Genomic DNA, 24,274 nt, shown 5'->3' on the forward strand with positions numbered 1-24,274 from the left:
ATAGATCATCAATCCTAGGTAGCGGATATCTATTCTTGATAGTGACCTTGTTCAACTGTCTGTAGTCGATACAAAGTCTGAGGGATCCATCCTTCTTTCTGACAAAGAGCACTGGAGCACCCCAAGGTGAGGTACTGGGGCGGATGAAACCCTTATCTACCAAGTCCTGTAACTGTTCTTTCAACTCTTTTAACTCTGCTGGTGCCATCCTGTAGGGAGGAATAGAGATAGGTCTAGTACCTGGCAGCAATTCAATTTCAAACCCTATCTCCCTATCAGGTGGGAGTCCTGGTAAATCGTCTGGGAACACATCGAGAAACTCTCGAACTACTGGGACTGTGGCTGGTTCCCTAACCTGACTGTCTAGCTCTCTCACATGAGCTAGAAACCCCTGACAACCCCTCCTAAGCAAACGACGAGCCTGAAGGGCTGAAATCATACCTCTGGGTGTACCTCTCCTGTCTCCTCTGAAGACACACTCTGACCCATCCTGGTCTCTGAGACTCACTAGTTTCTCTCTACAGTCCAATGTAGCACTATATGTAGATAACCAATCCATCCCTAGAATGACATCAAAATCCGTCAAATCTAGAACCACAAGGTCAGCTGGAAGGTATCTACCCTCTATAAACACTGGACTGAAACGACAGACTGACACTGCCACTGATGGGTCACATTTAGGTCCACTGACCCAGAGAGGATACTCTAACTCAGAACTGATCAAACCCAATCTCTCTATGGCTCTCGAAGCAATAAAGGAATGAGAAGCACCGGGGTCCATCAAAGCATACACATCAGAACACCCAATGATGAGATTACCTGACACCACTGTGTTCGACATGTTAGCCTCCTCCTGTGTCACTGTGAAAATCCGTGCTGGGGCTACCGGATTTCCACCTCGGGAACCTGCTGCTGAAGTAGAGGCTGCCCCTCTCCCTCTACCTCTGCCACTACTCTGAGGCATGACTGGAGCTGCTGGCCGAACAACTGGCTGTACCACACTGCCTGAACTCATCTGCTGGGATGGTGCAAACGTCATCTGCGGACAATCCCGAGCAATATGCCCTTCCTGTCCACATCTAAAACACGCTGTAGATCCCAACCGACAAACTCCGCCATGTGGTTTTCCGCATCTTCTGCAGACTGGAGCTGTGCCAGAGCTTGAGCCACTACCTATTCCCAGACCTGACTTCACTTTGTTCCAGAACTTACTCTTTGTTCCTTTTGCTCTGTCCCATCTCTTGCTGCCTGACGTGCCTGCACTGGGGGCCTTCGAACCCGAAGCCTGTGCCTTTGATTGTTTCTGAATATTGGCACTAGCTTCCATTTTCCTGGCTGCGTCCACTATGGTGTGGAAACTCTCTTTTTCTGCTGGAAGAATCAAGGAAGCATACCTGGGATGCAATCTCATAGTATATCTCCTTGCCTTCTTCTGATCAGTATCATAGGCTTGACCCACATACTGAAGCAAATCCAGGAACTTATCTGTGAATTCATCAACACTCATCTCATCTGTCTGTCTCAACTGTTCAAACTCTATGACTTTCATCTCCCGAGAACTGTCCGGAAAAGCCCACCCTGCAAATGCATTGGCGAACTCTCCCCATGACATGCTGTCCATTCTGGGTTCCACATAGTTCTTAAACCATTCTCTGGCTTTCTTGCATTTTAATGTGAAACCTGCCATCTCAATGGCTCTACTATCATCAGCTCCCAACTCACTAGTTATCATCCTAACTGATCTGAGGTATTCAAATGGATCATCTCCTGTGTTATATTTAGGAGCATCCAATTTCAAGTACTCCGTCATTTGCACTTTACCTCCTGATGAGCTAGGTTGATGTCTGTCAACAACAGGGGCTACTGGTTCTGGTGGTGGTACTGGTTCATTTGGCTCTGGGTGTGCTGCACTTGGATGGGTAGGGGAAGATGGATACATAGGATATGGTGGATAGTACGGAGGATAAGGCATATATGGCATGTAAGAAGGATATGGCACAAAACTAGAGTACTCCGACATACCTCCCATCGGATACTCTGGATAGCCAAAACCTGAGGTCTGACCACCTCCCTGCGACTCTCCCATACCTTCCTCAAAACTGCCTATACCCATACTGTCATCTCTAGACTGATCAAACTCCATAGCTTCCCCCCTTTCCTCTGATCTTTCTCCCCTAACTGTTCCTCTTCTGCTCTCGTCCACAGACCTTCTAGGGTCTATTGACGTACCTTCCCTGCTAGATCTCTGCGATCTTGCCCTCGGCAATGCAGGAGGATGAGCAGCTGGTCTCTCACTCTCTGGTGGGACTCCAGTCAATCGAGCTGATCGACGAGTTCCTCTCATCTTACTCTCTCTGAAAACACAACATATAACATAGCACTTTAGCATATAAACAGCACATAGCAATAAGGCACATGCATAACTCATGGCATGAAACAGATAGGACGCAACACCCTATCCTAGTGGACATGCTTTCCTATTGTGCTTGACCACTCTCTATGAGCCCGACACTGTCTCTATAGGTCCGATCATGTGAACCTAGGGTTCTGATACCAATCTGTAACGACCCCAAAATGGACCGTCACCGGCGCTAGGATTCAGGTCGGCTTAAGGCCGCCAGAACCCGTAGCAAGCCTGCTATACTCTCTGTGTACCTGTAAAACTCATACATGATCATACATTTTCTGTGAAAATAAAAACTCTTAGCTGAACCAAGGCTTAACCTGTGCATGCACTATCTCTGTACTCTGTACTCTGTACTCTGTACTCTGTACTCTGTACTCTGTACTCTGTACTCTGTACTCTGTACTCTGTACTCTGTACTCTGTACTCTGTACCCCTGACTAGAGCTTGCTCTAGATGGGTTAACTCATACCTGTTAAGCCTGGTTTTTCACATACAGAAAACATATATACATATCCAGATCATGTACAACACATACAATACTAAGTCAAGCACATGTCTAACTTTAGACATACAATTATTACATCTCTTTACTATTACATGTCCACTCTAGGCTATTACAATTCTCTTTACTCTTTCCGTACTCTGCTGGACTGTCCCTGTACACTGTATACTGAACCTGCAAAACTGGGGTTAAGGGAGTGGGATGAGCTCTATAGCCCAGTGAGTAGAACAGTAAAACATCTCAGTAAAACATGATCTCATGGAATGCGTCATAACACAGAGAAATCACATCAAGAGTAAACCTGTCACCACATAGTCCCAGTAACTCTGTGCCAGGGCGTAGTCAAAGGCTCCTGGACTTCCTGTCATATATGTATATGTGTATATAACACCATTATACGTACCATTGCCAGGGCGTAGTCAAAGGCTCCTGGTCTTTACTATAAACCTGCCAGGGCATAGTCAAAGGCTCCTGGTCTTTACTATATACCTGCCAGGGCGTAGTCAAAGGCTCCTGGACTTCCTGTCTGTGACTATTGGATCATTCAGCATTTACTCACATCAACAGATAACTATGCAATGCAACATATTCGTGGATACTAATGCACTCAACCTATGGTATAATCATGATGCATGAGATATGCTAAAACATTCCATTAGTCAATTAAAAACGTTAAGTCTAGTTCCACTCACCTCTGGCTAACTGGACTGACTGACTGAGCAGGCTCTGAAAACTCTGGAGCAGTACTCACTGCTGCTCTCTCTGGTTCCTCTGGTCTGTACAGATACAGATAAACTCAAATGAGGGACCAAACTAGCTTATGACCAACTCTATGAAACTTCCCCAGACTCCCCTTAAACTCACTCTCAACCTCATGCAAAGCATGCAAAGGAAGGCTGGACAGAACACGTTCGGCGGCAGGTTCGGCGGCCGAATGTCTTCTCCAGAGACGAAACTCAAGTACCTTCGGCGGCACCTTCGGCGGCCGAAGTCCCCAAACAAAGCCGAACATGCAAAAACACTCGGGGGCTAGCTGTGGCAACCAAGCCACCATGCAAGAGGTTCGGCGGCCGAATGAACCTTCGGCTGCCGAACCTGAGTTCATCCAGAACTCAGCCCGACGGCAAACCAAGCTCTTCCTTCTCTTCAACATCTCCAAACATGCATATATCAACTCCTCAACACTCATATACATAAGTATCTGTTCACAGGGGTCCAAAACTATCTAATAACCCCAAACAACAAATCAAACATCACACATAAACATGGATACATACATAACCATCAAAACCACCAAACATGTCTCTCTCTTCCTAAAAACCTGTAAACCCTTCAGAAAACATATCAACAGGTTCAAGAGCACCACTTACCTCCTGTAAGAAGAAGCTCAACACTCTGACCAAAAGGCAACGGACCAACTTCCGTCAACCACTCAAACTCTCACACACTTAGGTTTTTCGTCAAAACTTTCATTATCTTTTGCACACCAGCTCACTCTTGCATGAGCTGCTCAAACTGAGCAAATATATCATGGGAGACGTGACCACCTTCTGGACATGATCTGGTGTTTACACCTGTCCAAAATGCTGACTAAGGAGTGCACAAGAGCTGGCTGAGCAACTCAGCTTCGGCTGCCGAATCGCATGCAAAACCATGCAACATTCGGGGGGCCGAACTTGCACTTCGGAAGCCGAACATTGGGCACTTTCGGCGGCCGAACTTACCTTCGGCGGCCGAACTTGGCTCAGCTGCCTTGGGTCCTTTCAGCTCAAAACTTAATTCCATTTGACTTTAACTCCTACCTTCCTCTAGAAGTCCGATACCCCGGATGCCATCGGACGACAGGACTTCCGGTACCGGATTCTAGCCGGGTATTACAGTTGAAATTTTTGTATATTGAACTCTCTTATATCCATTTATATCACACTCATATCAGAAATAAAATAAATTTTCATTCTGATAAAATTTCTTTAGGTGGATCTTTCAAGATTAAAAAGTATTTCATTGTCCTATTTTTTTTTATTGAAAATTGTTAAAATCCATCAAATCCAACTGGGCTCACTCTTTTGGCCTCAGCTATAATAACAAAATACTTTAATTTTGAAGATCAAATGCTAACAAGTAAAGGGTAGTTACAAAAAAACTATCCTATAGTTTGGTATTTTTTTGAAGTAGGATCCTGTAATTTAGTTTATAACAAAAAGAGTTATGTGGTTTTATTCTGTTAGCAAAGTGAGACTTTTTTATCTAACCCTAACACTGTTAATAAATGTTGATGTGACACTTAAAAATTAATTAAAAATAATTTTTAATTCGAATAAATTACATTTTAATTCTAAAATTTTATAAAATATATGATTTAGTTCAAGTATTTATAAATTTAGTTATGAAGTTCTGTTTTATAATAAAATAGTCCCTTTAGTTATAATTCATTCCTACATTCTTACAAATTGATCCCTAAATATTATAATTATTTACAAACAAGTACTTATGTATTGTTTTCAAATTAATCTCGCATGCTTATTAAATTTAATATCTTAAAATAAATTAATAAAATAAAAATTAAATCAAGAATCTTGGCACAATATACATCTAAATTCAAGTCCAAATAGTTCTTTCTAGTCTAATTTTTCCCTTCCCAATTATTTTTTTATTAGTTAGGACAAAAAGGAGATATCATATTTTTTCATCTTATTTTTATTTTATTATTTTTCGTATGTAAAATATTAAAATTTAATAAACAAAGAGGTTAATTTATAAATATAAGGACTTGTTAGTAATTATAATATTTAGAAACCAATCTATAAAAATAGGATTAATTTCAATTAAAAATATAAAATTTAAATTAAAAAATTATTTTATTAATCAAATAAAATTTAATGGACTAAATTTAAAAATTTAAGGATTAAAATATAATTTTTATTAAACATCAAAGAGTAAATGATAATTTATCATTGATATTTAATGGTGTTAAAAAGAAAAATATTATTTTACTAACGGTGTAAAAGTAAATGATCTTTTTTATTATAAATTAAAGTATAGGACTCAACGTGAAAATGTGCTAAACCACGAGATAATTTTTTATAATTATTCCTAAATAATAAACTTCTTAAAAATTACAGATTTTCAACGAACTAATTTACTCTCCCTTTAATTTTCAGATTTGTTAAAAACTAATCCACAATAAAACTAAAATACACAATCTTCAAAGAATTAAAAATTCATAACTTCAAAAAACTAAAGAATTAAAAATTCATAACTTCGAAAAACTAAAGACTAACTTGTAATTGCAAATCCAAATCCAATCTGCAACTTGAAGACTAACTTGTAATTGCAAATCCAAATCCAATCTGCAACTTGAAGATTCAAGGAGAAAATGGGAGAAAAGAGATGTTAGTTGCTTCTTGATTTGGTGGTTGCATGAGAAAGACTAAGGGAGGGAGGCTATCATGTGTGAGAAGGAGAAAATGGGAGAAAAGAGATGTTAGTTGCTTCTTGATTTGGTGGTTGCATAGCCTGAGAAAGACTAACGGAGGGAGGCTATCACGTGTGAGAAGTTGTTGAGTTTGAGAGAGAAAGGAGTGAAAAATTAAATAAAATATATTAAACAATATCATTTTATGAGTAAAAATAAAATAAAATCAGACCTATTCAAATTCAAAATTTTGTATCGGTTTAAATGGTTTATTGAGTATCCAATCGATTCGACATGTTTCAGCTGTTTTTTATCTTAACAGTTCCTGAATATGGGTTGAACAATTGAGTAAATCAATTCACAAGATTCATGATCAGACTGTTTGGATCGATCCGAGTCTGGAAATTATGAAATTAACTACTAATAATATTAGATTAGTCTTAGATTTTCTTGTTAATTTCTGAATGGTCACATTTATTCTTATGCATACCAAATTCTTGTACTACTTCACTAGATCTTCTAGAATCAAGCTCGATAAGTTTATTTCAAGTCATAAAAAGACTTCCTCAGTTTACACACTTTCCTTGACTTTCTTGAATAACAAATTCAGGTGGTTACTCCATATACGCCTTCTTCAAAAGATACACCATGAAGAAAAATATCTTTCATTATAAAATAATTTTATTATAGCCCAATTGCTTATATAATAATTCGTGCATGTAACTTAAGACCATATTAAGATCCATTTTCAATATAAATGATTCTTTTTAGTTTTATAGTCCAATTATCTAAATAATAATTCGCACTTGTAACTTGAGACCATATTGGAATTCATTCTCGACAAACAATTATTTTTTTGATAAATGCTTTTACAGTGGCTTTAATAATAAAAATGACTCAGATTTCACATAATCAAAAGACTTTTATATTTTTTTAATAGATTCATTAAATCCAAATTCATCAAATTCAATTCAAAAGGCTTGCAGTTATAAGGATTCCAGAGAGAATTTGAGATCCAGATCTCAAATTTTCAGGAGAAGTTTGTGATTTTATGGATTTAAGAGCTAATTTACCTCTTTTCATGCATACATTCACTTTTTCTCTATGACCGTAAGAAGTCATCCTTCATTCACTCATTACACCATGTAATATATATGTTATATTCTGACAATTTATGGAGTTAATTTATTATTTTGAAAGGCTTAATGACCTGTTTGGTCTAAAAAATAATTAAAATAGACTAATTTGACCCCGATAAAAAGTATATCGAGGAGAGAGAGAATTAATTTTTATTTAAAATACTCAAATTGCACGGTTAATTATATCATTCTATATTCAACAGAGTCGTAAGGTATAAATTTTTATACCAATTTGCAAACATCATCAGTTCAAAATGATGTTTGTTTTTATATCATCAGTTCAATGTGTAATTATTGAACTTATTGTTTAATTATTTTAATTAAAAACTATTCACAACATTGAAAAATGTCAATTTTGTAATGATGTTGTAATGTAATATCATTCCTTTTAGTGGCAAGACCTTTCACTTCTAGTAATATAATGGGCTTTTGAATATGTGATAATTGATTTACAGAATGTTTTTCAACTTAGTAATCGAGTCATTACATCTTTCGTCTATTATTTTTTCAATGAGTAACTTAATAGATAAAACAAGGCATAGCATCTAATAAAATGTCTTGAGATTGAAGTTATAAAGTTTAATAGAATAAATTAAAAATCTCAAGAACATTTATTAGGAGATTTTTAATAAAACTTATTGAACATATTAATCAAGCTGGAATATATTTCACATGTGAATTTCATAGAATGTCTCCCAGCCCTTACAAAGTATTAATTTGATTGGGTCCTCTTTATTTTGAAATTTATTAATAGCAAATAAATACATAATATTTATTGCTACGTGGACATGAGAAACCAACTATTTCGACTATGAAATTTAACTTAATAAATCTGAATAAATCTGTTTTACCCTCTTGATTTCCAATTTTCAGTTAAAAAAAAAATTATATTGCTTTTATAGTGTTTTAGCTTCATTCTAACATTAAAAACACATGTTTGAAAATACAGATCCCTTAGCTACATTAATTGAACCCCTTAATCAAACTCTGTTTTTGCAACTTGATGCTGAATCTCGAAGCATGAGTGCACCTTGTTTGAATGGTATTTAACTCATCAATTTCGAGGACATCCTAAAAAGAACAATCCTGTAATCATGTGGTTAAGTGACTTCTTATTCTTTTAAATGCAATGTTGAAATAATACTGGATTGCACTTATTCTAAAATAAGCCGGGATTGGATTTTATGGTATAATTAGGAGCTATGGTTCATTTTCATGTTTTCTCAATAGTCAGGTAGTTGAAACTTTATCTAAGTTGGACTGAATTCACTTTTTTTAAATATTAAAATGGATTTTCAAAACTATTACATATTCCAACCGATGATCGTCGGGTTTATCTATCCTTAGTAAGGACGAGTCTAAGAAAACAGAGTTAGTACAAAACCCATAAAACTCCCTTTAACTGATCCATCCATCATCTCAAGTCTTGACCAAGATACACAGGACAAGCCGGGTCAATCGTGAATCTAGATCTACCAAAAGGTAATTCAGCCTGGTGATGTGATATGAGAAAAAATAGCAGGTCCAGTCACTTTGCAGCCCTATCTGCATGCGCACCGGGAGAATTAAATGACCGTCTGGTGTGGAGAGGAGTCTGACACGTCCGTACATACGAAACTGAGTGACAGAAACAAGTGACATTATAACAGAGAGGTCGTTAGAAGTTACTAGCAGAGGAAGAATATTTCCTATCTCTCCATCTAAACTTACACTCATACTGTAAAACTCTTTTTTTGAATTTTAGAACATCATCAACTAATATTAATCAAGATTTTACTTCTTGATTATTTATGGATTAATGTTAAAAGTCATATTCATAAGTAATTCATTATTCACATTCAATTTACAATATGAATTATTGTGCTCATTCTTCGGTTGAAATTGTTTTTATGCTAGATTCAATTGTGAAAGAGTACACATCTTGCATCATTTTTAAAAGATGTTATGTTAATTTGATGATATATATATATATATATATATATATATATGTATAGGCTTTGATTTATTTTTTATTTTTATTTTTAAAACACAATATATATTTGCATTCCTAAATTTTATTAAAAAAATCTTATCGTATTTTAAATTTTGATTGACTATTTAAAAGTGAAATTAAAATAATTTTAAAATTTTAATTAGTATTTAAAGAGAAGATCTTTTGATTTTAAAATTTATATATTATGTATTATTAATAATAAAATTATGTAATAATTTAAATATTATGCATATATATTAATGTATTTGTAATTCATACTATTTTATATTAAAGTTATAAGATTATTTTAATTAGACTTTTTGAATAATTTAATAACATAATTTTTTTAAAAATAAAATTTAGTAGTGCATTTAGCATATTTTTAAAATAAAAGAAAATCGCATCTCTAGGTAGTGCGCCCACTCACACGACGGCAGCAAATTACCGTGGGCGTTTTTAGTAACTTAACAGCGGACGCGGCTTTATCCCACCAAAGCTCCAGTACGCTTCCATTTATCTCCAGGCCTCAGACAGAGAAAATCGTCAATCTTCTCTATCTTTTCTTTTCTCTCACCACATGAATTCAAACCCTATCACTTACCTTTGCTAGATAATGATGGCGCTTCGAGCTGTTAACACTTGTTCTCTCTTTCGCACCGCTTCTCCACCTCCTCTCTTTGCGCTTCAATACCATTTTTGCCATTTCAAGACCTTGCAATATGGCCGCTACATCAAATTTGGGTTTCAGTCCAACATAATTCGCTGCGACTCATTTTATTGTCATGGCGGCAGTATCAGGAGCTGTTCGGTCCACAGTCTCGTCAACAGCGTCATGGAAGAGCTTGCAGCTATTCGCAAACGCAAGAGAGTTTGCTCCGCCATCAAGTGCGTCTCAATTTTGTGCTGCTGCAATTTTCGTTATCTAGTATATTTTTTTATGCTATTTTCTGTTTCATTACTCTGAATTTTCTCTTATCGATTTGATATTCATGACTATTAAGTAATTGCCAGAAAGAATGTGTTGTTCGTATTATATATATTTATGCATGACAAGAGTTGAAATTAGTGAACTGGGATATGGAGGAAGTGAGGCAGCCGTGGTGCTATCAATTGACATGGAAAACCATTTCTTATGTGAAGATAATCAGTAGGAGATGACGTCAAACCATCAGATTGAATGCTCCCTCTAATTTCCTCAAGCTCATTAGATACGAGGTTGAGAGAAACATGACACAGCTGATAAAATAGCTTTTCATGTTGTGCAATACTATAATTATAATAGGTGCTAGACTGCAATGGAATGTCATGGAGACTTAAATTCATTATTTATTATCGCATTGCACTCTATCAAATGTTCCTTATTGCAAGAACCCAAATTAGGATTAGTTAACTCAGAAGCATCAACTTTTAGGGATATTGCTTCTTGTATATCTGGAAAATCTAAGATGAAGAAGATATTTTTTTTTTCTTGTTCTTCGGATAAACCTCATCTATGCTTCTCAATGAGGTTAAAATTGAATATCCATGTACCAGGTTCATTATCGCATGAGTTGCTGGACCAGCTTCACTTCGGGAAATGGGGTGGTTGTGAATAAGATACATGAACACTATGTTCATATATTAATATGTTATAGTTTAATTTATGCTGTATAATAAATTCATAAGTGATTATACAGATTAACCAGCAGTGGAGAGCTTCTGAATGATAAGCTTGTAAACCGGGTGCTTGAGAAAGGATTGTTGCTGGAGTTCAAGAAGGATTCCGATAGAGTTCTATTGGCAGTGGCACAGAGGCCAGATGGAAAGAAGAATTGGATGGTGTATGATCAGGTTCTAGTAGAAACAACTAATGCGGCATGTTGAATAGGTTGCTAGGTGTTGGAATTTGGCATTGCTTTTTTGAGCTGTTTAAAGAGCGATTCATTTTTCATTAATTTAAGTGTTTCTTTCTTCTTTTTCTCCTTTTTTTTTTTTTTGTTTTTATGGCAGAATGGTGTTATGTCCTCCATTAAACCACAGCAAGTTACTTATATTGTTCCGGGTGTTGAAAATTTTGACTACACGGAGATCTCTAAATTTATTCAGAAAGCTCAAGATAACTTGGTGGGTTCTTCTTTCTTAATGAGAGGTTATTTAAAGCTATGTTGAGTTTTATGTGAATGGTGTAACTTGGTTGATAAATTCACAATGCATGAATGGTGTAGGACCCATCACTGCTAGAGTTTGCTTGGGTTGAACTTCTAGAAAAGAATAAGTCAGTAACTCCAGAGGAATTAGCAGAGGTACCATATTAAAAAGCATTTTAGTTCATATGCCTTTTTGCTTCTTTAATGATTCTATCTTACTATACAGATGATTTTTGGTAGTGTGGAACCTCTTGAGAGCTATTGTGCACATCTTTTGCTGTCAAAAGATGAAATATATTTCACAGTGTTGGAGACAAGGGGTTCTTGTGCTCTTTATGGACCTCGGCCTGCTACACAGGTATATGTTTTTGCATCTTTCTATAATATTTCTGTTTGTAAGATCTATTTATTTATTTCTATGAGAAGTTCTATGGCACCTATGATTCTCAGTAGTACGTGATATGCATATTGCAAATAAGACATCTTGTTTGGTTGGGTTGACCAGAAAAATTGCTAATTTGGTCAAATATCTTTTTTGCTGACCTTGATTGAAACAAGTTTTTGTTTGATGAATTCTGGTTGTTGTGATCATGGATTAAAATTGCCGTTGCGACTGTCTTCATGGATAACAGAGACAAAGCATGTAATGGCTGTAACTTAACAGTGACTGCCTATCGATATGCAGATATTTTTTTTTTAATTGCAAAGTTATAAAATGAATAGATATTTAGAGGTATGATTAAAATTAAGGTATACAACTAAACAATAAATATTAATATGTTAGATAAGGACAATAACTCCGTCATTCTTGGACAGCATTAGTGTTAGTTAGCATAATTATAAAGGTAAATTACAGTTTAGTCATTGAGTTTTAGCATAATTAATGGATCGATCCTTGTATTTTTAAAACCAAACACTTAAATCCTTCTATATTCAGTCCATCTAAAACCGTGGTCCTTCCATCCATTATAAATGTTAGCTCAATGTAGGTGGGTGGTCACACTTCTGAAAATCTAATTTTCTTCCTAAAGTACTTTTTGTAAAAGTCTGCGACCTACTTAAGGCTACTTGGTACCACTTCTTATTCATCACAAACCCTTCTCATCATCATCTTCGTTGTCAAGTATTGAAATATTTTAATGAATAGAAATTGAAGGGTAAAAGTGTTAAAAACTAATTGGATGTGATAATATGAACAAAAGTTACAAGGACTTGAGTGTTTCTTCAAATTAAGAATGAAGGACCAAAGTGTTTAAATTATGTATAATTTGAACACGAGGACAACAATAAATGGGTAATAAAGACATTTTTATGCTTTTAGCGGCAACTAATGGATGGAAGGATTAGAGTTTGGATGGATTGATTATAGAGAGATTAAGTGTTCGGTTTTAAAATACAGGCCAATCCATTAATTGTGCTAAAATTCAAGGAGTAAAGTGTAGTTACCCTAATTATAAAGATATTCATTCTCAATTAGTTAGCATAATTATAGGATATAATCTCTAATTAATTAACCCAATTATAGGATATAAATCCTAATTAATTAGCATAATTATGAGGATACATTCTCTAGTTAGTACCTAAAAAATTTAGCTTTGGAATCATTTGCTTCAAAAGGATATGTATTAGGGTTTAGTCTTTAAAAATAAAGAAAGAAAAAAGCCATGCATGTTATCTTCAAGAGGCGTTGGCGCCTCGCTCGGCACCTGTTGGCGCCTTTAAGAACACTTTTAAATAGTTTTTGTGGTTTTGAAAACTAACTAAAAGGTCTCTCTCGTTAGGTTTTAGCATTGTTAACACTAGCTTCTCTCTCACCTTTTATTGTATACACTAATGGTAGTAGTACTAAAACTTAATGGGAGGGATCTTATAGTTGGGTTTTCAAAACCATAAGGACTATTTGATTTATTTTTAATACCATAGGGAAATTAGCTTGTTTCACTATATCACATCAACTAAATAGTAATTTTCCTTAGTTTTAATTATATCCTTAAATATTTATTATTATTTTTTTTTGTATTATGCAAAATTTTGAAAAAATTTGCATCGCAATAGTCCATTATTTTTATGCTATAGCTGCTATAGGCCTGTTTCCATTACTGTGACCACAAACTAAACCAATAGTCAATGGTTCAATCTATGGATCAATAAAAAATTATTTAAATGCATAAATAATTAAAAATTAGTCGAATGTAATAACCATCAATAGAAATAAATAAATAAAATTAATTAAGCTATTTAAAGTGAAAATTTCAATATTTATTAAGTTATATTTACATAAAATTTGAATGATATTTTTAAATTTTATATGACAATATTTTACTTTAAACGTTATTACATTTTCTAATACAAGTAATACATAAAATTTTCTACAAATGAGCTACTATATTTTTAATATTTATGAAATATAAGTATATGTTAACAATAAATAGGTATATTATTTTATCAAATTTATTATATTTTTAGGCATATATATCTTGTGGAATAGTAAATATACAATTATCAAGCTAGCTTAGTTGGTTATGGCTTTAAGGATCTTCTGTGAAGAGTTGGATATCCCTTTGTCAATGTTCAAAATAAAATTTTCTTTAACTAACCTATCTGACCGGCCAAGTCACACTGGTTCACCGGTTGGAATGGTGGAATCAACCTTTCAAAATATTTGCTGCCATTGACTGGGTTACCGGTTCGAATGGCCGAGTCAACTGGGTCACACCAGTTCACTTTCTTGTTTTGTTTAATTATGATTCCAGATGCATATTAATTAAATGGCGAACTATGGTCTAGTGAAATTATTTAGTTAGTTTCCTTCTACAAACTAGCAAGCAATATCTCCTTTTTTTTCCCCTATTAGGGTGGGAAATTTCCTTCCAATGCCATTACTTGCTTTGCATTTCCTCTTCAAGTCATTTTCAAACACTGGGGGGTCAAGCTTGCTGTCGAGAAAAGTATACTCAAAATCACTTCTAAATTTAGTTTCATTTCATAACAATATTAGAAGTATGTCACATCAAATTTGAAAATATGAACCTAATTAATAAATTATGGTTAAGTTTTTGAACTTCAAAAACAGATCTATTTTATTTCAGTTACAATATATATCATTATGACTTGTTTGCACTTACCCATCCACTAAATTGACTTATTTATGCATTGGGTATAATAAACAAGTAAGAAGTTAACTCAAAAATTAAGTTCTATTTAACTTACTAAGTTTAATTTCAAAATATTTTTTTTTTAAATTATTTTTCTCAAATTTTTACCTTATCGAAGCCTAAATTTATACATAACAAATATTATTGAAGACGAAAACTTTCTTTGATGTTAGTTTCCAATTACTCATGTATTCTACCAAAAAAAATTCAAAATTAGAAAACAATTAGAAAAAAGAGAATAACCTGTAGAATCATGCAAAATAGTGTCTCATATTACAAAATACATCATAACCTAACATAAATCATAACTTTCTTCACCAAATAAGAAAAAAAAAACACTAGTAATATAACAAAGATCTCATCCTTGCAAATTATGGATGTAGACATATAGATTAATTTCTCTCCTTCAAATAAACATTCACTTTGTATAGTTTATTTGATAATTTGAGGATTTATAGAGATGGGAAATTTGAGAGAAGTGCAGAAAGAGTGGATGTGATGAAAGTTGATCCTGGCTTGTGCACAATAAAGGAAGAAAATAGATTCTCTCCTTTATGCTTAACCCATGACCTGATAAGTAATGGCTGATAATGATCATAACCATTCTCAAAATGCCCATTGGTTACAAGGGTAGTACCTCAGAAACCTTTCTTTAATGGCCTTTAAAACCATGTGTTATTTCACATTTTCACTCTAACTGAGATTCTGTCATTTTTGAAAAATAGGTGGAAGAACTAATCAACAGGAAGCTTGCTAGGGAGGCTGCTGAAAAAGATCTTCATGAGTTTCTCCAATTACTAAAATCTGCTAAGGCAATGCCTTCACATGCTAAACCTTCCAAATCATCATGGATGATTGAAGAGAAAATCCAAGAAAAAATTGAATCTCTTGAAGCATATGCAATTGATGCATGCAAAAGTGATGGCCAAAAGAAAACAGCAGGGATGGTAACTTGTTTAACTTGATTTATTTATTTATTTTTTTTTATGATATGGGATTTTATAATTTGTATACTGAAAAGATTTAAGATGTGAAACCTCCTTTAGGTGCTTAAGAAGGTTTTAATATGAAGAATAGACTGAAAAATATCACATGCTTGCTTTTTGTGTGATTTATTCAAGATGGGATTTGTTGCCATTTTCTATATGATGTGTTTATTCTTTCATCAGATCCTCAAGGCAATGGGAATGGCAAAAGCAGCATCCTCTGCTGTAAACCTCCTCATAGATATTGGGTATTTCCCTGTCCATGTCAATCTTGATCTATTGAAGTTAAATATTGCTACGGATCATTCAGATGAGGTTATATCAGCTGCTGAAAATCTTGTGTTGGCATCAGTTGACCCAGACAAGGTACATCTCCTGTTGTTGAGGCTATCTTTTTCAGGACTAAATTCATGAAACCATATCTGATGATTTTATTTTATGCAAGTACTATTATTTCTCTGGGATTTGTGTTGCTGCTGGCTTATTGGTATCTTTGTACTTAGACCAACAGAAAAGATCTTACTCTATCTTTGTATTTAGACCAACAGAAAAGATCTTACTGACTTAAAGGTCTACGCCATTGATGTTGATGAAGCTGATGAGGTAAATGGCAGCAGTTCTATTTTGATGCGGTGTTATTTATTGAATTATGTTGTTTGTGATCCTGCAATGGCCTTGATTTGAATGTAGCTTGATGATGCCTTGAGTGCAACAAGGTTACAGGATGGTCGGATCAAAGTTTGGATACATGTTGCGGATCCAGCTCAATATGTCCAACCTGGAAGCACAATGGACAGGTTTCACTGGATCTCTAGCACATACCTAACCTTTTTCATTGTATCTTGTCTTTAAATTTTATTTTGTACCATGCAGGACAGCAATGAGAAGAGGCACTTCTGTTTTCTTGCCCACAGCTACTTATCCAATGTTTCCAGAGAAGCTTGCTATGGAGGGAATGAGTTTGAAACAAGGAGAGGTTTGCAATGCTGTTTCAGTATCTGTTGTTCTACACCCTGATGGCTGGTAAATACAATTCCTGCATGTGTTTTCTATGAGAATGATTTTCATTTTATGCATGTTTGAGTTTCTACATATGTCAATTGAACTTTAGGATCTCATATTGACATAATGTTGGGACTTCTGATATCTTACAAAAGTTGGGTGAATGCTTTCCTTGTAAGTGGGCTATCAAAATAGGCTTTTGATTTTGTTAACAGAAATTACTGAAAACCTAGTGAGATTTGCCATAATATACACTATTGGGTTAATACTAACTAATTGTCAAGTGGCAACCATGTGGTTACAATATTGGGTTAATACTAACTAATTGTCAAGTGGCAACCATGAGATTTGCCCTTATCATCCAATTATTTGGACTTGGAAAAGAATACTTCTAGGTATCACTTCATGATCGTGGCTACTTTCTCTTGAATGTAAATATTTATATGAAATGAATTTGCTGGACTTGTAAAACATGATATCAAGAGTATTAAATAATCTGTGGTTACAATAGCATTGCAGAATATTCAGTGGATAACTCAATCATTAAACCAACCTATATGCTGACATATGAGAGTGCATCTGAGTTGCTTCATTTGAACCTTGAAGAGGAGGCTGAATTAAGACTTCTTTCTGAGGCTGCAGCTCGCCGGTTACAATGGCGCCGCCAACAGGTTAGCCTTGCTGGCCTTCATCTACAAATCAATTTAGATGGAGCACAAAATTGTTTGCATTCTTCCTTTTCCTGTCTGTTAAATCAGACAGTCTTAACAAATGAATTGCTTTTCTGCTGATCCTTGTTTTCATGGTTAAGCTAACATGACCAGCAACTTGGAGTATGAATTCATTACTGTGGCTCATTGCAAAATAAGCCTAAGCTGTATTAGTGATATCAAATATGTTCATCGATTTATTGGGGGATAGCAATTGTTGTTAGTACACTCAAAAAACAACAATGTAATATTCACATAAATGTTGCTGAGAGTACTGGCTTTACATGAAATTTTTTTTTCTCTGTTTATGGAGGTATATTCAGGGACTTGGTGAATTGCACTCTTCTTAGGCTGTTGGACCATGAGTTAGTTTTATTCATGGGTCTCATATGAATGTGAGTGTTTGATCATTGATGCATTCTGTAAGTTAATAATGTAATCTTGCAACCCTCTTGTGAAGGATATAATCCATCCATATGTTACAAATAATTGTCACACAAAGTTGTTTTGTAGTCTCAAGATACTGTCGTACCTTGTGAATAGATAAGTTTTCTGCTTGTGATTAAAATGATAAGTTTGTCAAAATCAATTTAATTATTATCATTTTCATTTCATTGGAATTTGAACACCCTGTTTAACATACTTTTAACAGATCATGCTTAACGGATTAATGATTTTGCCTTGGCTGTTATTAATTGTACATGACCTTTCTCTAATAACATTCAAGAAAGAAATTGAGAACTTGTGATTCTCAGGGTGCGGTCGACACAACCACCTTGGAAACTCGTATCAAGGTGGCTAATCCTGAAGATCCAGAGCCTTCAATTAATCTTTATGTTGAAAACCAAGCTGATCCTGCAATGCGACTTGTCTCTGAGATGATGATACTCTGCGGGGAAGTCATAGCCACCTATGGCTCTTGCCACAACATTCCTTTACCCTATAGAGGACAACCCCAATCAAATATTGATGTATCTGCTTTTGCACACCTCCCTGAAGGGCCTGTTAGAAGTGCTGCGATTGTTAGAATAATGCGCGCAGCTGAATTTGATTTCAGAAAACCTATACGGCATGGGATTTTGGGAATACCTGGTTATGTTCAATTTACTTCTCCTATTCGCAGATATATGGATCTTCTTGCTCATTATCAAGTGAGTTTCTTCTATTAATCTCAATGCATCGGATAATCAATGAATTTCAAAGAAAATATCTTAATGCCTTTGACAGCTTTCACAATATGTCATTTACTTTATGTACTTCTCTTGATCTTTTCCTCCCAGCCCCTCAACAGGCCTTTATGATGCATACATGTTATATGATATCAACCTAGTCTAGATGGTGCTTTATCTGCTAAAAAAAATCAATTGTGTGTACGTGCATGTGTAGGTCAAAGCTTTTCTAAGAGGTGAATCTCCTCCTTTCTCAGCTGGTCAGCTGGAAGGGATGGCATCAATAGTTAACATGCAAGCTAGAGTAGCAAGGAGGCTCTGTAACAGCAGTCTTCGCTATTGGATAATTGAATTCTTGAAAAGGCAACCAAAAGAGAGAAGATATCATGCACTGATCCTTAGATTTATCAAAGATCGAGTTGCAGCCTTACTACTAGTTGAGGTAAGCCTCAAGCATGAACTAGCTGGGGGAAAAATTAATACGGATCATCTTCTTAGTTATAGTCATCATTTTATGATTCTCTATTTCTCTCTTGGCCCCATGTCTTCCCAGCTTGGCTTTGATTTGTGCTTTATCCATGTTCTGTGCTTTTTAAATAGATTATATGTAGGGGCATGAAAAATTAATGGTGCATATTTTTCATGAGATTGTTGAAAATTTTGAATTCCATGATTGTCATCAATATATTGGTTTTCCAAAAAATGTGAAAGAATCACAGAAAATGATTGTAAGGCACCAAATGAACTATGAACCCCTTAGTCCCTTGGTGTGCTTTGCGCCTTAAGTAACTATACTGGAAAGAAATCACAATAGAAGTAACAGCACATGCACACACATTTATTAATTCTTGTAATCAGCATTGTTTCTATTCTATCAATAGTGGTCAAACATGACAAATTAGTAAACATGCGAAAATTGCTTAGTTATTTTCGTGTGCATGTGTGTGTAAAAGAAATGCGTGCAGTTCGATTGAAGAGCAGCCCCTTGATGTTGCAGGTGGGATTTCAAGCGTCTGCATGGGTGTCTGTAGGAAGGCATATAGGAGATGAAATACAAGTTCTGGTAGAAGAAGCTCATGCACGTGATGATATTCTTTCTCTCAAGGAGGTTATACAGGGCAACTAAAATTATAATTATAGTGAAAGAGGTTTTGCCCAAAAGATCAAAATACCAGACCACCTTAAATGTTCCAATTCATCTTGGTAATTACCTAGATTCTCTTTAGCTTGCTGCTAATCATTGCTCTGTGAGGATGATTGACAGGAAAGATTCCAGTGACCTTTCAAGTCTGGAAGTGCAAATTTTGGAACAAACCAATTTCATTGCACTGAAGGGTATTTACTGAGAAGCTACGTTATCTATATCTCTGCCCACCTATTCTCAGAAAAATCTGGAATTTGATCAACAGAAATTTCTTCAAGGGCTCGTTGCCAGTGTTGTGGCTGAAATTGTCCATTTTTTCCAATTTTTGGTTGGAAAAAAAGAATAGCATTGTTGTATCCCTGATTTTGGCATGTTTTTTATATAATAGTGAAGGCCAACGAACCGTGAAACCGCACGAACTTGCGTTTCTGGCTAAGCCCACGGCCAGGTCCAGATGGAAGGAGACCTGAGCCCTGTAATTGGATTAGGATTTTCTTGTGTCTGCTTTTTTTCAAAGGCTCAAATTAGCTCTAGCTCCTTCACTTAGGCTTGGTTTGTACTGATCTGCTTATGAATGGAATCATTTATTTTTAAACGGAAAAAAAAAAAGAATTTTTACATTTCAATAATGAAATTTGACAGAAACAAAAAAAAAAAAAAAATTATTCCAAACAAAGGATAAAGTAATTAATTACCTTTATATGATGCAAATATAATCATAATTTGAACGTTACAAAGTTTTTAATTTAATTATCAATTATAGTTATTAGCTATGCTAATTTTTTTATATTATTATTTAGAGAAAAACGAAGAAATCCTGATAAATTTTTGCCATGCTCAATATCTTTAAAGTAATTCAAGTTTTTTTTCTTCTTTTTAATAATTTGTAAAGATAAGAATATTATACGTGAAGGGTCTTGATTTAAAAAAATAATAAATAAAAGCAAAAAATCTTGATTTAAAAAAAATAATAAATAAAAGCAAAAAATAAGACTAAAAAATAAGCAATAACAAATTAATAATAATAATAATAAATAAATAAATAAATTTATATGTTCGACAAGAATTCTAATTGTATGTGTAGTATATTAGCTTAAGTTTGGAAACATATTATAAAAATTATAATTAAAAAAAAACGATTATTAGGATATTAATTCATATAGTAATTAATACAATTAGTAGAAATAAATTTATTAAATATTAAATTAAAATAAAATGCATATAAAACCAATTTGTGAGCCAAATATTAAATTTATAAATGAGCTAAGTAAAATTTATTTAAGAATTTTATTTTTCAAAAAAAGTTTTAATTCACTTATTATATTATTTGTATACTTTAGTATTTTATGATGTGATTAATACAATTGTTTAATTCTCTTGCACGATACTTAACACATTAATTTATTTGTTTGTAATTTTATTAATTTTAATGAAATTATACACACTTCATCTCAATCCATTTATTTATGTATATTTTTTTCATAATTATACTAAAATTATAAATTTAGTAATTGCAAAGAGGAAAAAGAAAAGGATAATAAGAGATGGTAATAATACATGGAGAGAAAGAAGTAGACGATAAGGAGAGAAAAGTTTGTTTGTTTGTTTTTTTTTTTTTATCGAGCTATAATATTTCATTAATAAGGTACGACGAACCTGGAAAGCTAATTGTATATATATATAAAATAATATAGTAGGCTAATTATTATTAAAAAAAAATGCCTACCTAACCCACATAAAACGCTGAAGCTCTGTTTGGGAGGAGATTTTGTAAGGTAATAGAGGGTTTTTCAAAATTTAAAAATTTTCAACCCGTGTTTAAAAGAGGATGGAAGATTTTTAAAATTTTCAACTTATCAAATTGGTCGATTGGGAAGTGGTACTATGTAAGCCGTAAACTGTCACTACGAGATAGGTCAGATAGGTTTACGTGACAAGGTTCTGACGAGTGGAAAATGCGGTCCAACCCAAGGGAAGAAAGATGCGGACACCTTAACACCTAGTGCATCATTAAGACTCGCTCTTCCCTCGATAGAGTGAATCTCGACACGAAATTACCATTAGTAGGAATGGTCCAGCATATCCCCATTACATCTATAATAGCAGGATTGTCCACTTATTAACTGACGATATTCTTATCAAGTAGCCGACCACATCACCGCCGGATAATCGGGAAATACTATATTTATTCCCATATTCTTATAGTATAAAAGGAGAAAAATTACACTATTCTTGAACACTACTCAAGTTCTAAGCAATTCAACGCATTCTCTCTATTCTTCAGTGATGTAAGCACAACCAACAACACAAAAAATGATAAGCTAGCATTGCCTCAAGGACCAATTACAAGGTTGAGATCCAAGAGGTTTAAGGAAGCACTTCAAGGAGTCATGAAGGAATATGTTGAAGTTTTGCAAGTTCATTTTGAAGTTGAAGAATAATCTGGTAATTCCAAGTCAATTAGGCCAAATGTGTCCTTATTAACAATTCAAATTTTGTATTTATAGTGGATAGTTATTTAGTAGTGGGTAGTTATTTAGCAATTGGTAGTTAACCATTAGTGGATAGTTAACCAGTAGTGGATAGTTATCCAGTAGTGGATAGTGGCATAGATCATGGATCCATGCAGAGTAGTAGGTAGTGGCATAGATCATGGGTCCATGCATAGTAGTGGGAAGTGGCAAAGATCATGAGTCTTTATTTAGGTTATATAAAGTATCTCTTTTTCCATAGTGGGTAGTGGCATAGATCATGGATCCATGCAGAGTAGTAGGTAGTGGTATAGATCATGGGTCCATGCATAGTAGTGAGAAGCGGCAAAGATCATGGGTCTTTATTTAGATTATATAAAGCATCTCTTTTTCCATATTGTACACAGAGACTATCAATTATTCAATACAATTGCTTTATGCGATTCTTCTTTGAGAGCTTAAGAGAAATCTTGGTTCTTGACATTGCATCACAAATAAAGTTTGATACTAACATGTATGTTTCTTATTCTTGCTGCTCTTAAAATTAATCAATTATAAGTGTTCTTAATTGCAAGTTAATTAAGGGTGCTTTAGATTGGGAAATTATTTTCTGAACTAAGTTCTTTTTATTAGGGTATGTGTCGTTTCAATCTCTAATAAGCTGGGGTTCCGCATCAATTGGTATCAGAGCTAGACTTAGTAATAATTTCTTAACTATCCTTTGTGTCTTTTCTTCAATTTTTCATGATCTTTCCATTTGGGATATGATACGGATCCAATAGGGCAAATTTCTAACAATGGTGTGGAGCAAACTTATGTCATTCAAATGGATCTAAAAGGAGTTCAAAATCATATTCATATGATCCATATATATTTGGGGCGTGCTTCAACTCATATGGGACAGATTTGGTGCAACACTTGTAATCATAGGCTTAGGGAGCCTAATCAAACCTATAGGCTAAAACTACACAAAGGGAAGCCTAAAGTGAAGATCAAGTAAGGCGTTTGTAAAGATTCAGCTTTGTTATGATGGGCTTGCTATATTTTTATTATTTAACACTTGTTTTATTTTAGTTTTGTTTGGACTTGTATTCTGCCCATACTTTATCTTTTAAGTTTTAGAGTGTTGGGCCATGTTTTGGACTTATGTTTTAATACTTATATGTTATTTTAGTGTGTAATTGGGTTTGGACTTTATGTATTTAAGTCAGGTCCAAGAAGAGTGTCTTAGGGTTTTATTTGTTTTTCTCCTTACTATATAAGGATAAGAAACAATTGTAAGAGGCAGCTTTTAATCAAATATTTCAGAATTCTTTTCATGCCTTTGGCGTGTATTGCTTTGAGTGAGAGTGAGGATTTACTTTCATCAATTGCACCAAGAATCTTGGCTAACTTATCAACTATTCGTTGTGGCGTTTGTCAGATTCTCATCTAAATCCTTCGATCATTGGTGTTTCAGATTTTCTAAGTTTGGGGTGCCATAGGAGGTGAGTTTATCAAATCTTTGGATTCCATATCTGCTTGTGCGTGTGGGTTTGAGGCTTGTGCATAGGGTTCCGCGTCAGTTGATATCAGAGCCAAAGTGAGGTAAATTCTTATTTATTTCAGGATCTAGAGTTTTTTTTTTTAGTTTTCTTTTCTTCGTTATTGATTTCGGTGAAAGCTTTTATATTCATGGCTGCACCTTCTTGATAAATTATCACATAATCCCTTTGGAAGAAAAATTCGAAATCCAAAAAAAAAAAAAAAAGGAAAACGAAAAAAAAAATCGCCTTTGTCATATTTATCTTGATCTGGTCGAAATTGTGATATGCTTTCTTTTTCATCTATATTTTCTTACCTATCTCAATTGATTACTGTAGTTTATGGGAATCAAATTTGAATTTTGAATTGGGTTGAATCCAGATTAGGAGACAAAAGAAATCTGCCTATTCCTTAAGGTGTACATTTAAGGCAATTACATCTAAAATTGATTTGATGTCAAATCTTTCTTTTAATACCAGAATTTTCGTCTATGTTTCTTATCTGAGTGAAATTTATATTTTTCTTTTCTAATTCTATTTGTGCGGTTTTGAT

The 24,274-nt window shown here is 34.3% G+C and overlaps 1 protein-coding gene across 3 annotated transcripts; it reads left to right on the plus strand.

The window, feature by feature from the left end:
- Positions 1–9,918: 9,918 nt before the first annotated feature.
- Positions 9,919–20,392, plus strand: LOC110621010 (ribonuclease II, chloroplastic/mitochondrial). 3 transcript variants are annotated; one of them, XM_021765001.2, is made up of 14 exons: positions 9,919–10,320; positions 11,112–11,265; positions 11,425–11,538; positions 11,640–11,717; positions 11,788–11,919; positions 15,442–15,663; positions 15,886–16,068; positions 16,243–16,305; positions 16,393–16,499; positions 16,576–16,725; positions 17,216–17,375; positions 18,170–18,565; positions 18,801–19,025; positions 19,581–20,392. In XM_021765001.2, the coding sequence occupies exons 1-14, from the start codon at positions 10,049–10,051 to the stop codon at positions 19,707–19,709; spliced, it is 2,385 nt and encodes a 794-aa protein (XP_021620693.1). In that variant the 5' UTR covers positions 9,919–10,048; the 3' UTR covers positions 19,710–20,392. The 3 variants fall into 3 exon arrangements, with proteins under 3 accessions (XP_021620693.1, XP_021620694.1, XP_021620695.1); XM_021765002.2 differs by lacking the exon at positions 9,919–10,320 and having other exon boundaries at positions 11,112–11,302; XM_021765003.2 differs by lacking the exon at positions 9,919–10,320 and having other exon boundaries at positions 11,123–11,310.
- The last annotated feature ends 3,882 nt before the right edge of the window (positions 20,393–24,274 follow it).

The sequence above is a fragment of the Manihot esculenta genome, chromosome 8 (genome assembly GCF_001659605.2).
Source record: "Manihot esculenta cultivar AM560-2 chromosome 8, M.esculenta_v8, whole genome shotgun sequence".
Taxonomy (NCBI): domain Eukaryota; kingdom Viridiplantae; phylum Streptophyta; class Magnoliopsida; order Malpighiales; family Euphorbiaceae; genus Manihot; species Manihot esculenta.

Excerpts from the sequence above, each read along its gene's own strand:
- LOC110621010 (XM_021765001.2), top strand. The coding sequence starts at position 10,049 with ATGATGGCGCTTCGAGCTGTTAACACTTGTTCTCTCTTTCGCACCGCT. Across the intron at positions 10,321-11,111 it reads AGAGTTTGCTCCGCCATCAA|ATTAACCAGCAGTGGAGAGC; the intron begins GTGCGTCTCAAT and ends GTGATTATACAG. Across the intron at positions 16,069-16,242 it reads CATCAGTTGACCCAGACAAG|ACCAACAGAAAAGATCTTAC; the intron begins GTACATCTCCTG and ends CTTTGTATTTAG.